At 42.1% G+C, this 14,320-nt stretch overlaps 1 protein-coding gene across 1 annotated transcript; it reads left to right on the top strand.

The window, feature by feature from the left end:
- Positions 1-482: 482 nt before the first annotated feature.
- LOC310991945 (uncharacterized protein) lies at positions 483-13,614 on the top strand (the record flags this gene model as incomplete). Its single annotated transcript, XM_083979876.1, has 21 exons — positions 483-606; positions 734-791; positions 2,301-2,437; positions 2,694-2,866; positions 2,965-3,080; positions 3,161-3,485; positions 3,575-3,633; positions 3,896-4,006; positions 4,125-4,206; positions 4,450-4,569; positions 5,515-5,721; positions 7,267-7,494; positions 7,657-7,825; positions 8,984-9,136; positions 9,453-9,565; positions 10,072-10,230; positions 11,012-11,104; positions 11,308-11,430; positions 11,814-11,980; positions 12,631-12,701; positions 13,499-13,614. 21 exons carry the CDS (start codon positions 483-485, stop codon positions 13,612-13,614), a joined length of 2,904 nt encoding a protein of 967 aa, XP_083836002.1.
- Positions 13,615-14,320: the final 706 nt, after the last annotated feature.

Consider the following 14,320-nt stretch of genomic DNA (forward strand, 5'->3'; position numbering starts at 1 on the left):
CGATCCCCGCTGCAGAGCGTCCTCCCTGAATAAACAAACAACTGCTTGTAACGCTTGTAAACTACATTACCCATGGTGCAACGCGGGGAACGCCCTGTCTGTCTTGACTTGCGTGCTTGCGTCACAGCGAAGCGGAGCAAAAATGCGGGTGTTGAGCGGTGTTCAAACTGTCGGCGTCTTCGGTTTATTTTTCATAGATTTCAAGTCATATAACGAGATTTGTTTGCGTTTTTCGCCACAGACGGAGACGGTTGACAATGTTATCGAGCTGTTATTGCAAGGATGCATCGGATTCAAGCTAACCAAGAGTTAGCAACGGGAAGCTGTTTCCATGGTGACGAAACTTTACGTTTAATAACGATCGCTCGCTAGCTGCTGGGCTGCTGCCTATGTTATCCATGGTTATAGTACACAGTGGTTGTTTTGTGCAGCCCAGGCTGTGCATATTTATCTCAATGACTTTGTTAGTAAAGTAAATAGAGATGTCGGGCATTCAGACCTCTGGGTCTCAGAGTTTGAGGCTCTACAACAATGATGGCGCTCACGTTTTGCACACGAAGCAGCATAGAAAACCTACACAAGCAGCAGCCGCAGCAGGAACAACGGGTAAGATAACTTTAAGGTTTTAACTCTAAATAAAAACAGTCTGTTTACTTCTCGTTTAGTTAAACAGGTTTTACAATTACAGATTAATTATTTGTCTATGAACAAGTCATCTGTTCTTACCTCGCAGAGTCACAGGACACATCTCTTCGGCTGAGATTCAACAGTCTGACATTGGATGAACTGAGGTAATGTTACTTATCCTAACTAACTACTTACTTAACGATCCATTTAAGGCAGAGAGAGTTTTTTTCCCCAAATTGTTTTCATTGAGTTTTCAATAAAATACAGTGGAAAAAAAAGTAAATGAAAAACGAATACTCAAAAACGACATAGAAAATCAAAAAGCACACAATATCCTCTGTACATCACATGTACACAGGATACACACAGTGTAATGCAGTGAGAGTTGGCAATCATTTTATTTGTCATAAAAGTTATGAATGAATCCACAAAATCAATTGGCCCAGCTGACATTCAGACAATAAGGTGAAAATAAATGATAATGGCAGTATGAACGTGTAACCCATGTAGAAACCTCTCTGCAAAGCTCCCCAAAACAGACAGGCAGAAGAGAAAAACCTTAACAGTGTGAAAGATGAAATAATATCTGAATATTTTGGTGAAATTATATAAAAGCAAATATCCAACTATTACAAACGGATACAACAAAACATGACCACTAATGTCTTACTGACAAAACGGTAAAATAAAAGCTTTTATAAGATGTTTAAACAGGCGTTTTCCTTCAACATGTGCAGCTATGAAAATTTGAAGGTAAACACAGAAGAGAGTTGAGTTTAACAGAATTTGCTACCAGAGCACTGTTTCTTATGCAAACCAAATGGTAGTGTATAATGTAAGCCTGTTGCATGTCATAAGGATAAAGATCTCTAATTTAATGCTCTTTCAATTAATTAATTCAGCTCAACTCAAATAGCAGGAAAAGGAGAGGTGACTAAAAGTGGTGCCACTGATAAATCAGTTGAGGCTCATAAAGCTTTCTCTTCAGGAGCACGAACTCTTGTAAATTTATGTGTAAAATGTGATATCACTGTGCTGGATGGAGCTGAAAGTAGTTGCAAAGACATGATCTTTACCTGCCCATACTATTCTAACAACTTGGAGCGGTTTTGTTTTGTCCTGCATTTATCGACTAACAAATGTGTGCCAGAAGTCCTGACAGGCCGTCTAGGTTAAGAGATTGGAGGAGAGTAAAATAATTTTAAAACATGGATGGTTTTATATAGAAACTTACAGACAACCAGCACTCAGGCTGTAGAGTTTTGAATCAATGAACTGATTCTTTGGGCAGACCTAATAGCAGACATTAAAATGATATAGATTGTCGGATATAAAAGAGTCCATTAGTCTTGCTGTGACGCTCATAAAGGGAAATGGCTGCCCTTTAGCTGTATTTTAGAAATGACAAACCTGATGTGAGCCTTAGAGTTTGATTCTTAGTCTGAAATGAGATAATATCTTTCCAACATGTTCCCAAGAGATATATAAAGAAACTCAAAGCATTTAATATGACATTAATGACAGACTTTGTAAAATTCAAACAATAATGCATAGTCCAAGCAAGAACAAAACAACAACATCAAAGTACTGTACTTGGAATACAAATACGATACAATAACATCAATTGCTCGAATAAAATTTCTTGCATAGCATAACCTTTTATTACCTGACAGTGAGGAGCTCGACAGGAGAACCAAGGAAACCCAAAGACTTCAAGAAGAGGTGGAACACGCCACCAAAGAAGCCTTGGAGAAGTTTTGCTGCACATATGGTGTCAACAGCTCACCTGAACAAAGCTGCCACAGCCACGGTGAGTATAAGCACCCACAATATAGTAACCCAAAATATTATTTATGTACAGTAGCAGCAGTCAGAAACCACCCACTCTGAATGGTTCATGTAAATGCTGAATGTTCATATCGATTATGTAGGTGGTCTCATGTAAGACAAGTTTGAATCTAAATGAAAGCAAATGCTGTTGAATTCAGACTTGTTACTCCAAACATTAACAATGACAACATACACTGTGTACTGTATATGTTAAAGCTTCTGTGCTCTTTTTTTAGACGATCCAAGCGAGGTATTGACCATCCTTCCAACCCGCCATCAGGCAGTGACTCCACCTCTGGTCTGTGGTGTGGATCGTTTAAACCAGGAGGTGGCTCACGGGCAAATCATCCCTCCTGAAAAGGAGGTTGACGACTGTCTTCAACAACTGTCTGACTTGCAGCTCAGCAAGGTCTATAAATGTGTTTCAGCCAAGAATCTTCTTAGTTTGATGCCGTCTGAATGACTGAATTTGTAATGCTTTCTCTGTGTGATTTATTATCTTCTCAGACAGCGACACAGGATCAACATGAACGGGGGAAATTCACTTTTGACAGAGCCATCACGGACCTGCAGACAAAGCTCCATAAAGTCCAAACGGAGAAGGATGTCCTGTCCGACCTCAGGTGAACACACTGATGCAGTTTTACCTCAGTGACTTAAGTGTGTAAAAATCCCTTTGACCTGCAGATCTTTTTATTTGTAGAGTGAAGGATTCGAGGAAGCACGTCGATCAGATGGAACAGATGCTGCGCATGTTGGAGGAGCTCCAAAACATCAAAAGGGCCGCGGACCAGAAGCAGCAGGACACGGAGGACGAAGCGTCGGCGCTTAACAGGAAAGTAGAGACACTGGAGCAGATTATGAAGGAGACATACTCTTCACTGTTGTTGTCACACGAGAAACAACATGGGGACGGCTCCATCACAAGTTCAAAAGTCCACGCCGGCTCAACACAGCTGTCCACAGCTGCTAATTTAAATGAGGATTTTAACAATGTGACAGAAAAGCTACAGGAGAGACTTTTTGTGGTAAGTGCTAGATGCCAGTTAATGTTCAGACTGTTTCCCCTATTTTGTCTGAGTTAGACCTAACCCTAACCCTTTCATCTGTTTTATAGCAATCAATTGAACATATGGGCAATGAAGACCACAGGGGAGTAAATGAGCAACAACTAAGGTAATTTAATGTAGAGCTGCAGTGATTAGAAGATTAATCATATAGCCAGAACAAAATTTTAAATTTATTTTGGTAATTGGTTGAGTATTTTGTCACTTTTGTCGGCATTTAAACCAGATCTCCACTTCTTAGATGAGAGAAAATGCCTGTCAGTATTAGTATTAGTCAGTATTTACTTTGTTCCCTTGAACCCAGAGAACGAATTAGAAAAATGCCTTTAAGTATAAAAAGTATAGTAACTTGACTCACTGATGTGTCTCAGAATGGAAGACCTGATTGCAAGTCTTGGCCAGGAGATGGTGCTGTTGACTGACAAACTGAGCTTGTCAAAATACAACGGAGTCAGCTTAAGTGTGAAGTTGGAGATGCTGAAGTAAGTGCTGTTCCCAAGTCATTTCAGGCCTGTTTTGATTTGAGGGAGTTTGAAGTCTTACTGACTTAAAAGATAAGGTATTGCTGAATTTTCTAAAAAATCTGATTTCTGTGTGCAGGAAACTTGTAGAGGGACAGACGAAATTGCACCGGTGTCAAGTCAGTGAACTTGAGTCAATCCTGTACAGCCATAAAGATAAGGTACGGAAGAATCCACCATAATATTATGAGCTGCAATGTAAGCAACAGCGTAGTGAGGCTGTTAAATTTAAAGATTAACCAAGCTTAGTCAAACACAAGACAAACACAAGAACCACCTTGTGAGCTCACGTTTGTAAGGCATGTGATGAAGCAACACTGTCTTGTAAAGAAAATACTGACTCTTCTGTTATACCAGAGTGAAAACTAACATATTCTCTGTGAATATCATCTGTGACGTAACAGGTTTGTTGTCTGGAGCAGCAGCTCCTTCAGGCCCAGTCTCAGCTGGTGGAGGCTCAAAGAGAGAGAGAGCGATGTTCACAGCAGGCGGAGGAGCTTCAGTCCCAGCTAGGCCAACTCAAGGTGCAGCCTTGAACCATGAATATGAGACCAGCATTTTCTTTCTTTCTGTCATTGCCCTACCTAAAGTCCTTGTATGGTTGCATGTTTATATTAAAGACCACAGTTTAAAGTGTGAACCTGAAGTTTCACATTGACTTTTCATGTTTTAACTCAATTATATTTAAGTTCTTTGCAGTTTAATTATGATGGAGTGATTTGAAGAGCTTAAGATGTGGAGTCCACTCATAAAAATGGAGGCTCTGTTTAGGGGGTGGGCTTTACTGGCACAGGATTATCCACTAAGTGCCTGTCCTAATAATGTCTGCAGTGCATCTATTCTCAGTGGGAGGCGGCAATTTTGTGACTTATGTCACATGAGACAACCAAATGACAGACTTCTCTGGACAAATTAACCCATTTACTCCAAAGGTGTGTGACAACATTATTAGGTTGGGGTTTAAAAACAGGGCCTAGATGTTGTTATGTTGATGTGTGTGTTTTTTTTTCCCTCTGAGGTTATATATATAAATGAATATGAACCTTTATAGGACCTTAGTGGCATTGGTGTAAAAATGTTTCCTGCAAAGACACAGAAACCTATTGTAGTAAACTATAAGCTGAAGTTACTTGTTGATCTCTCGGTTCATTTGAAATTTGTTTGTTAAAAATTTGTTCTAAAGTCCAAGGAGCGTGTTCATTTTGGTGACATTTTAACATGTAAGTTACTACACTGCGTCACTGCCTCCGTCTTCTGCTCAGATGGGTTTCCTCAAACACGGGCCATGCTTTGTTAGCCAACCGTTGAAGAATAACACAGGATGAAATGTCACGCCAGCTTCTCTACCATCTCTGAGATCACATTTCTACACTTTTGTCAGAAGATTATTATTTTTTTCTCCTGTTAAGTACAGTCAGCTCACTGTGCCCCCCCCCACCTCCTCCCCCTCCCTGTGCTTCATCCTCCAGAGGTGCGGTGAGCGGCAGCAGTGTGAGCTCCAGGTGGAGGTGAGGGCCCTCAGAGGACGGCTGGAGGAGGCCAGGGAGCAGCTTCACAGAAGTAGGGAGGAGAAGAACGGCCTCCAGTCCCTGCTGGATCAGGAGGGGAGGAAATCCCAAGAACTCTTGCGAGACAAAGACAAAGAGCTCCAGCTCAGGCAGCACGAAGCCCAGCAGGCAAGGAATCATTTATCTCTGCACTAGGGATGTCATGATCATAGATTTTCTTGGTACGATTATTATCAGATAAATAATCACGTTTATTATTACAATTATCACGATTATTGTGCATAAAATGATTTCACAACACTTTGAATGTGTAAAATCAAATATAGTCAAAATATAATTACATTACTAAAATATTATCTATTATAAGTAGGCTATCTATTAGAGAAGAACTATGCAAGTCCGGCCACTTTTCCGCCGTTTAGCTAACCCTCCTCCTGGCCATGTGCATTTGTTTACAATGAAGCCGAAGAGAAGGAAATCAATAGAGCGGTAGATAACGTTATATATCATATGTTACGACGTGTATATTTGTGTAGTTTAATCTGTCATAAACAAGAGATTATGGGTTACGGGGGGCAGCCCCGATCTTGCAAGGTTTGTTTTCAGGCCAGAGACATAAAAAATGTAGCATAGTTAAAGCAGAAGTAAGCGATCCGGTCGTTTTGGCTAACTTCTTGTCAGCCGATGGAGTTAGCAGTCCCCGCCCTCGTCCCTACGTCACCACATTCACGCGCATCCCTTGGCTGCACACACAGAGAGGACCGCCCCTTTGTGCCGTTCTCTCTCCTCATTGGATAAAGGTTGTAGGATACAAGGAAAGTTTTCTCCTCGGCTTACAGCAGAGCAGAGTGACTGACAGACCCGTGTTTCAGACCAAACACTCTATATAAGTGATTGCTGTCGGAAGATATAACTATTTAAGACCTATATTAAAGGGGACATATGCTAATTTCTGCTTCTTGACATGGTACCTTGATGTCTAAAAGTAATGTTAGTAACATGCTTTGGTCAGAAAAACCAAAAGATTGAGCACAGCTGGGTTCTCTACACACCAGTTTCACAGCCCTGCTCTAAACGGTCGGTTTAGAATCTTCGCTCTGGTAGCTGAGGTAACCATGGGAGCGAGGGCTTGAATATTCACATCACCCGGCTTGTGATGTAATAAGCCTGGTGAAATTAAAACGGCTTGTTAAGAGACACATTTTCAGACTATAGCAGTTTACAAAATGTTGACGTAGTTGTCAAAACTTACGTTTAAGGGGTGAGGAGGCACAAATACACATACTAAAGCAATGAAAAAGTGAGTTTTGCATAATATGTCCCCTTTAACACAAATATTCCGCTTACTTCTGCTTTAAGCTGAAAATCCCCCAGGGGAAGTGTTTGAAATATTCAAGTCATTAATTGTCATCAATACCATGTTTAAGTTTATTTTTGTCATTCTTTTTTATTGCAAATGACACAATAACATTTAAATTCAGTGTTACGTTGAATGGCAAACGGTTAAATGGACCAGTATCTGTGCATTTACCTTTACTTTGGCGCACATCTGCCGATATGGTTCCGAGTTCCGACATAATCTTTATTGGAAAGTGTTGGTATTTAAGAATCTTTATGATTATTTAATTAATACCGGGATTAATTGTGAAAACAAGTACCGGTAATCATCTGTTTTGAGGGCTCATTGAAACAAAGCTGAACTGATTGTTCCAGCATCTGTCCTGGTTGCACGAGGCTGAGAGTCGGTGCCAGGCCCTGCATGCAGAGGGAGAGACGCTGAAGCTGAAGCTGGATGACCAAGACCAGCTGATAGCGATGCTCAGGCTGCAGACGGACAGCAGCGCCCAGATGCACAGCCGCACCATCGACAACCTCCACCAGGAGAACAGCCTCCTCAGCAACCAGCTAAACCAGCACAAGCTGGAGAATCAGCAGCTCAGGGTCAGAAACAAAAAAAAAACACGACTGAAGTAACTTTCCTTTAGTTCGTTCACTTTTTCTCCTCTGCCCGCACACCACACACTTTTCTACATCAGTGATTTGCATCACTTCCTTTTGAAACTCTTGTCCCTCTTCCTCCCTCTTGTGCCATACACTGCTCAGGTTGAGTTAGACAAAAGCAAGTCGGACCAGGCCACCGCAGAGCACGACAGGCGGCTGCTGCAGGCCTCTGTGGCCGAACAGTGCCAACGTGTCCAGGAGGAAGCTCTGGAGAAACAGCACCTCGCCGCCCAGCTGGAGATTCTGCGCCTCCAGTTACTCACCCTCACCAGTGAGTCGAGCTCGACCGAATGTGTATCACCCCTGGGACACGAAAAACCTCTCTACACTTAATCTACTTAAACAAAGAAAATAGGTCAAAGCTCAGCAGGTGAAATCAGGTGGAAATGCTTTTTTAATATCAGTTTCGAGCAAAGTTTTCTCATATGGGTATTCCTCCTCTCTTGTAGCATTCAGAAAGAACACCCGGTTCTTCGAATTAATCAGTTATGATTAAAGGGATAGTTCAACATTTTGGCAAATTGGCCCATTGCCATAATCCCTATAGTTTTAGGAGTAGGTTCGTTACCTGCACATTCACCACGCTATGAGATAATAACGGAACGTTACAAGACCGAGTTGTCTTCGAGGCAAATGCAGAGACTGCTGAAAAACTGTCAACTGCCAACGGGGACGTGCATCAGCGGTTTTGCATGAATGACCTCTAAAACAACTGTAACGTCTTGTAACGTTCCTGTAATTATCTCATAGCGTGGTGAATGTGCAGGTAACAACTTGTCCACCAGAGCGTTTTGCAGAGCTTGCACCGACAATTAAAGGTAGTAAAGACTATAGGGATTATGGCAATGGGCCAATTTGCCAAAATGTTTGCCCTTTAAATAAGAAAGAATCAAAGTGAGAAAAAAACATCCGTGGATATTATCTAAGTTTAACATTTCAAACTTATTTCAAATAACTTATGCTGTGATCATGCAAATCCCATTAGTCATAATACAGTCAGGTTTTCTTTTTCTTTTTCAAACCACGATATGAAAGGAATGGAAACCTCCTTGTTCACATGGATCATAAAGTACATTTGTTCATTAATAACCATGCAATGTAGTATTCCATATAGATTTTCGCTGTATTGTATAAAGTCAAGAAACCAACCCTGGTCTTCAGGGTTTGTGTTACTTTTGTGTGGCCTTTCATTCACCAGGAATTCTGACTTCCTGCGATACCGTTTCTAGAAAGAGCTCAGCTGCTCTCACGGTTTTTTGCCAAATCAAATGATCTCCTTGTCCCGCTGCGTTAGAAAAACAAAGGGCCGTGTTTGGTATGTTTGCATTGTCAACCAAGCCCTTCCATTGTTGCCCCGTGTTTTCTTAGTTGTTAAAGTGCATGTCTTGCGGTGGATGTAAAACATGTGTTTTTGTGGGCATGATTTCAGAGGAGCACAAGGAACTGCAGCGGCTCCACAGCTGTCGGACCGAGGAGCGCGAGGGTGTGGTGCTGAGGCTCCAGAGTCAGCTGAGGAACGCTCACGACGAGCTGGACCAGGCCAGGAGCACTCTGAAGACCCTGGAAGGAGCCGACGGACACGGTTAGATCCCCCGTCATTATTTAAACCGCGACTTAATTAAAACATCTCATGTCGAAAGAAGCGTCGACATTCCTCCGATTTACGTCCAATCTGTGATGAGGCGGAAAGATAACAGTGATTCACTTTGGATCATAATGAAATCTAGGGAACTTACACAATGATAAGTGTAGTTCAACGAAACTGCTAATGTCATATATCGTCCTCAGCCGACATGGAGAACGCCCAAGATTAAAGCTCTGTGATCTATACTCCTTATATCTTATGTGCGTCTTTGCTCTTTATTTCCATTTGTCTTGTGGATTTGTCTCCATCTCAGGCCTCCAAGTAGCCATGGACATGCAGATGGAAATCACTGCCAGAAGAGAGCAGGTCGACTCTCTGCAGGGCAGAATCCAACACCTGGAGGAGGCCGTGGAGAAGCTGCACCAGGTGTGGATCATTCACCTGCTTCTCCCTTATCAAATTAGATTTAGAGCTTTTGGCTTGTTTGGGTTTGTTTGGGAACTAACTGATCCTTGGATTTTAGTTTTTTCAATTTTTGTCATATTTCATAACTTAAAATATAAATGTGATTATAGTTTTCCTTCAAATGTCAAATTTATTTAAAAAAAATTTGGAAGCAAGAGAACCTCGTGTTTATATTGCAAACTTTCTCATGTTGTTTCGTGAATACTTGGTCAGAGGACTTGGCTGTGTCTCAGCTGCTGCTCAGAAGTTAGTCATTCACATCATGCATCACTCTAATGTCTTTAATCACCAGCAAAACTAATAGAGAAAACTAAACTGTTTCAGAGCTTTCAAAACACAGCAGCTGTGTAGAGTTTTCTATTACTTCCAAATTGCTCCACCGAGACTTCTTTGCTCATTCCCACAAAAACCAAAATATTAAATACATTTTAAACATTTTCTTTATGCCTTTTGTTCTCAATGCTCAGGAGAAGCGCTACCAGAGCCTGGAGAGCCAGCGTCAGCTCCAAGAGCTCACCTTTGTGAAGGAGGAGAAGAAACAACTTGCCAACGAGCTGCAGACCCTTCGCTCCAAAGACCAACAATTAAGAGACCGGATCGGCCAACTGGAGTCAATCCTTCACAAGGTGGCACTCATTTATTTACCTTGTTACGCCTTTATTTCAGCCAGCAAATGGGTTTAGAGAAGGCAGTCAATAGTCTCTTTTGAGAATAGTGGACAGTACACATTTATATGAAGGCTTATCGAAACTTTTTTATGAAGAAGAATAAACATTTATTGCGTGGTGGATTCCAACCGCTCATCCACCACGCAATAAATTTTTATTCTTCTGTCCTTGCTGAGTCCTAAAGCTGTTGGTTCAACTCGGATAATTTACTGACCACTTCCTGTCTATCCTCACTGCATCTATCAATGAAATAGCCAAAAGAATAAATTTGAAATAATAAATAAGAATTCATATAAACCACATTTTGTTTTCAAAAGTATATGGTCTTCTTGGTCCCTTAGTGGACTTAAGGCAGTGCAGTCCATGAACTGCACTGTCCCTGGTTCACATCTATTTACATTTCATTTTCCATCTCTGTCACTGGTCTTAATCTTCTGTCTGCTGCCCACTGTCTAATAAAAGCATAGAAATGGTCAAAGAATGTGTTATTTTAAGAAGAACAGAAATACCAACATTATCCTCATAATACTCATATACTCATAACATTTTACTGTCAATAGCTTGGTTCACTATCATCTTGATGGGGTCCCGAACAGCTGTTATCCAGCTCTGGAACAAAACAAACTATTTAAGTTTATAGATTAAGGTTTTATAAAAAATAAACTTATCAGCCGTGTCCTGCCTCTGTTTGTCTCCATCTCTGTGTTGTCGTTCCAAATACTTTTCTATCTTCCCAAAGATGACAGAGAGCTTCACAGACTGTCAAGAATTCATCCAGCTGCGTGAGCAGGAGTTTTATCGTCTGAAACTGCGACATGCCCTCGACCTGAAGGTAGCTTTTTTTTTTTTTTTTCCATCTCAGTGAATAGAGGTTAACCGCCTTGTATACAGTTGTTTATGTATGTAAAAGTGCACACATGTTTTATTCAGAAGCTTTACTAAGTGCCTCTTGGATGTGTTACAGTGATGTCTTAGACTCACTCTGACTGAGCATCCTTTAACAAAGTTGGAACCGATTTTTTCCCTTTTCCATAGGAACTCCAAGGTCAAAACGTGCGCACAGCTGTGAACGTACCTCCGCCACACCTGGACCCACTGACTCCATCAGCGATCACTACTCCACCCTCTACCCAGCATGCCTTCAACACTCAGATCAAGGTGCAGTCAGAAACTCCCCCCGTGTCTTGCTTATCTCAGCGCGGTTCCAGCCCGTCAAGTGCGCCGAGCGATTCGTTGTTTATTTGGCAACTCAGACACGAGCTCAGCACATCTGCTCAGCCTTTAAATCAAAAACACACACAGCCTTACATTCCTGCGGGATGGAGAGAAACCAAAGTGTAAATCATTTCAATGCGGCAGTAAAATTAGGGTTTTGGTTTATTGGTTTATTTTGTCCCACTATTGCATGTGTGTTTGCTGTGAAGTCCTGCATTTCTTCACTTTTCTGTTCAAATACACGCTAATGATGATGATATTAACATCTCCACGGCTCTGCCCTGACATTGTCCTTCTCCCCGTCTCTCCTCCTCTGGCCGCTGAAGTCAAAGAGGCAGCAGGAGAGCCCCGCCCGGGAGCTCAGGTCCCTCGTCAGAGAGCTGCGAGGGGTGATTTCAGAGAACCACAGACCACACACTGATAACAGCGCCGCCGGCAGCTGCTTCCACAGGAGGAGGTCCGCGCCGGAGAGGAGAGTGCACAGGACCACATTGTACGTCTGGCTCCGTTCCCACACGCTGCAAGGATTAACTCTTAGGCTAGCTTAGGTCACATCTGAAAATCATGTGATGCTGCTAAGTGAGCAGGAAGTTGCTGGAGTGGAGGAGGAGGAGGAGGAGGAGGGAGGGGGGGGTCCATACATGAGTGGTTTTATTGACCGCACTGTGTTTCACTGTTTTTACTGTAAATGTACCACGAAAGGAACAGACAAGCTGGTGGTCCTGTATATTTAAAAAAACTATATGAAAAACTATGAAATTGTTATGGACTCGTGGAATGTGATGTGTCTTTTATGTCTCACTCCACATATTTTAACATTTTCTCGCACCCAACAGCAGCACTGACAAGGCTGAAGAAATAAAAGCCGTGTCCAGAACGAGAAGAAAAACCTGTGGGAGGTGAGGAGAGTGACAGCCAAATCATCTTTTCAGTTTGAACGCTGCGAGCATGTCGTGCCTCGGGGCTGCGAGATGGTCACACCATCCACCCATGTGACCTTTTACCCCCTCCCACCCTCCCCGCCCCTCCTCCTCCTCCTCCTCCCCGCCTCATATAACATTGAAGACGCCGCAAAGTGCTGCGGGGCTGTGTGATCACGATGTAAAGCGTGTGTGTGTGTGTGTTTGTGCTCTGTGTGTACAGCGAGCCACATTTCCTGACGACAGCTGAGCTGAACGGGAAAATAATCAGCAACAGCAAATCCTTCAGTGAGAGTGAGTTTTCATCACCGGCTTGTCCCTTTTGATGCAATCCATCAAAAAATATGCCCTTTTCACAAATTCAGAATATATTTCAGTTTATTGTTAATCCCTTCACGTCCCATATAACATCAGATTAGAGTCACAACATCAACAACTAATCAACACATTTTTAATTACTGATGAATCACTCGAGTCATTATGATAAGATCACTGTTCACTGGCTCCAGCCGCTCAAATTTAAGGAGTTCCTGTTTTTTTCTGTTTCATGTAGGGATGTACCAATTGTGAAATTATGGTCTGATACCAATACCAATGTTTAAAATAACAATTTGGCCGATGCTGATGCTTTTTCTCAGTTGTTTATCCTCTTTTGTGTAAAAAAAATACCAAGAAATCTCACAAAAAACAACATTTTCGCTCACTTAACTTTAACAAATTGAAAACAGAAACAAAACAACAACAAAAAACAGGCTTCTTCTCTGAGTCAGCATAATATGCCACTGCCACATAACAGATAAAACATCAGCCACTGTCGTCAGTATCGGCCAATGCATTGGTGCATCCCTAGTTTTGTGTCATTGTTGCCTCATAAAGTTTGTGGGAATGACATCCCCCTGGACTTTGGAAAATGTATTGGGAATTTCTGACATTTTATTGATCGCTAAGTGAGGAGGTTATCAGCAGATTTATCAATAATGAAAATGATCGTTACTTTCAGTGTTGCAGGGCTCAAAAAAAATGCAGCAAGCTGTTGACATTTTCCAAAATAAGTATCTGATTCTCTAACGTGGAGGTTTTGTCTCATCCAGGCCGCGTCGTGTCCAGTCCAGTGGCCGCAGCGAGGTTCACATCCTCCCCGAAGCTCCTCTCACCGGGGCGCAGGTCACCCGTCCACTCTCTGCTGACCTCCGATCCCAACAGCTAAGGCAGACTCCACACAGCGGACCCGAGGCTGGCTCCTCGTCGTCGCAGTAAGTTGTTGATAATGTACATCTTGTACACACACACAGTTTATCATATCGTGGCTGTAGCTTGTGTCTGAGCACATGTCAGGGTTATTTAAGTGAGCAGATAAGTGTGCGACAGACAGAAAGATATGGAACGAGATGAGAGGAGATCCTAGTTAACAGTGACCACAGGCTGCGTCACTGAGGTGGTGGTGGTGGTGGTGGGGGGGTTCTCATGAGACTCTATCGGCTCATTGTCTGCTTCAAGGGCTGAGATGACAATTTCACACCGTATTAGAGCGAAGGCAAAGCTGGACAACATCCACGCAGCAGTCAAATACTGACAGCTGATCGATATCAGATGATAAATCCGACGGACATTATGTCAGATTGATTATTTCATCAACTGTAGCACTGCATGAAATGTCATAACACACACAGTCAGGAGGCTGTAATGAGCCCTCTGAAATCCATTACAGCAACGGGGGCTTGGTGTTGAACTCGTCCTGCAGGAGCTCACAGACCTCATCAGTTACATAAAAATGTCTAAATGTTATTGATTGATCATCAGAATTAATTTAATTACTTCACTTTTTTTTGTCTTACAGAACACTATTTTTTTTTTTTTTTTTTTAGAAAAGCTCACCAGATGAAGTCGGATGTCAAAAGAAGGTTTTGTAATAA

Source organism: Trachurus trachurus, assembly GCF_905171665.1.
Source record: "Trachurus trachurus genome assembly, chromosome: 9".
NCBI lineage: Eukaryota > Metazoa > Chordata > Actinopteri > Carangiformes > Carangidae > Trachurus > Trachurus trachurus.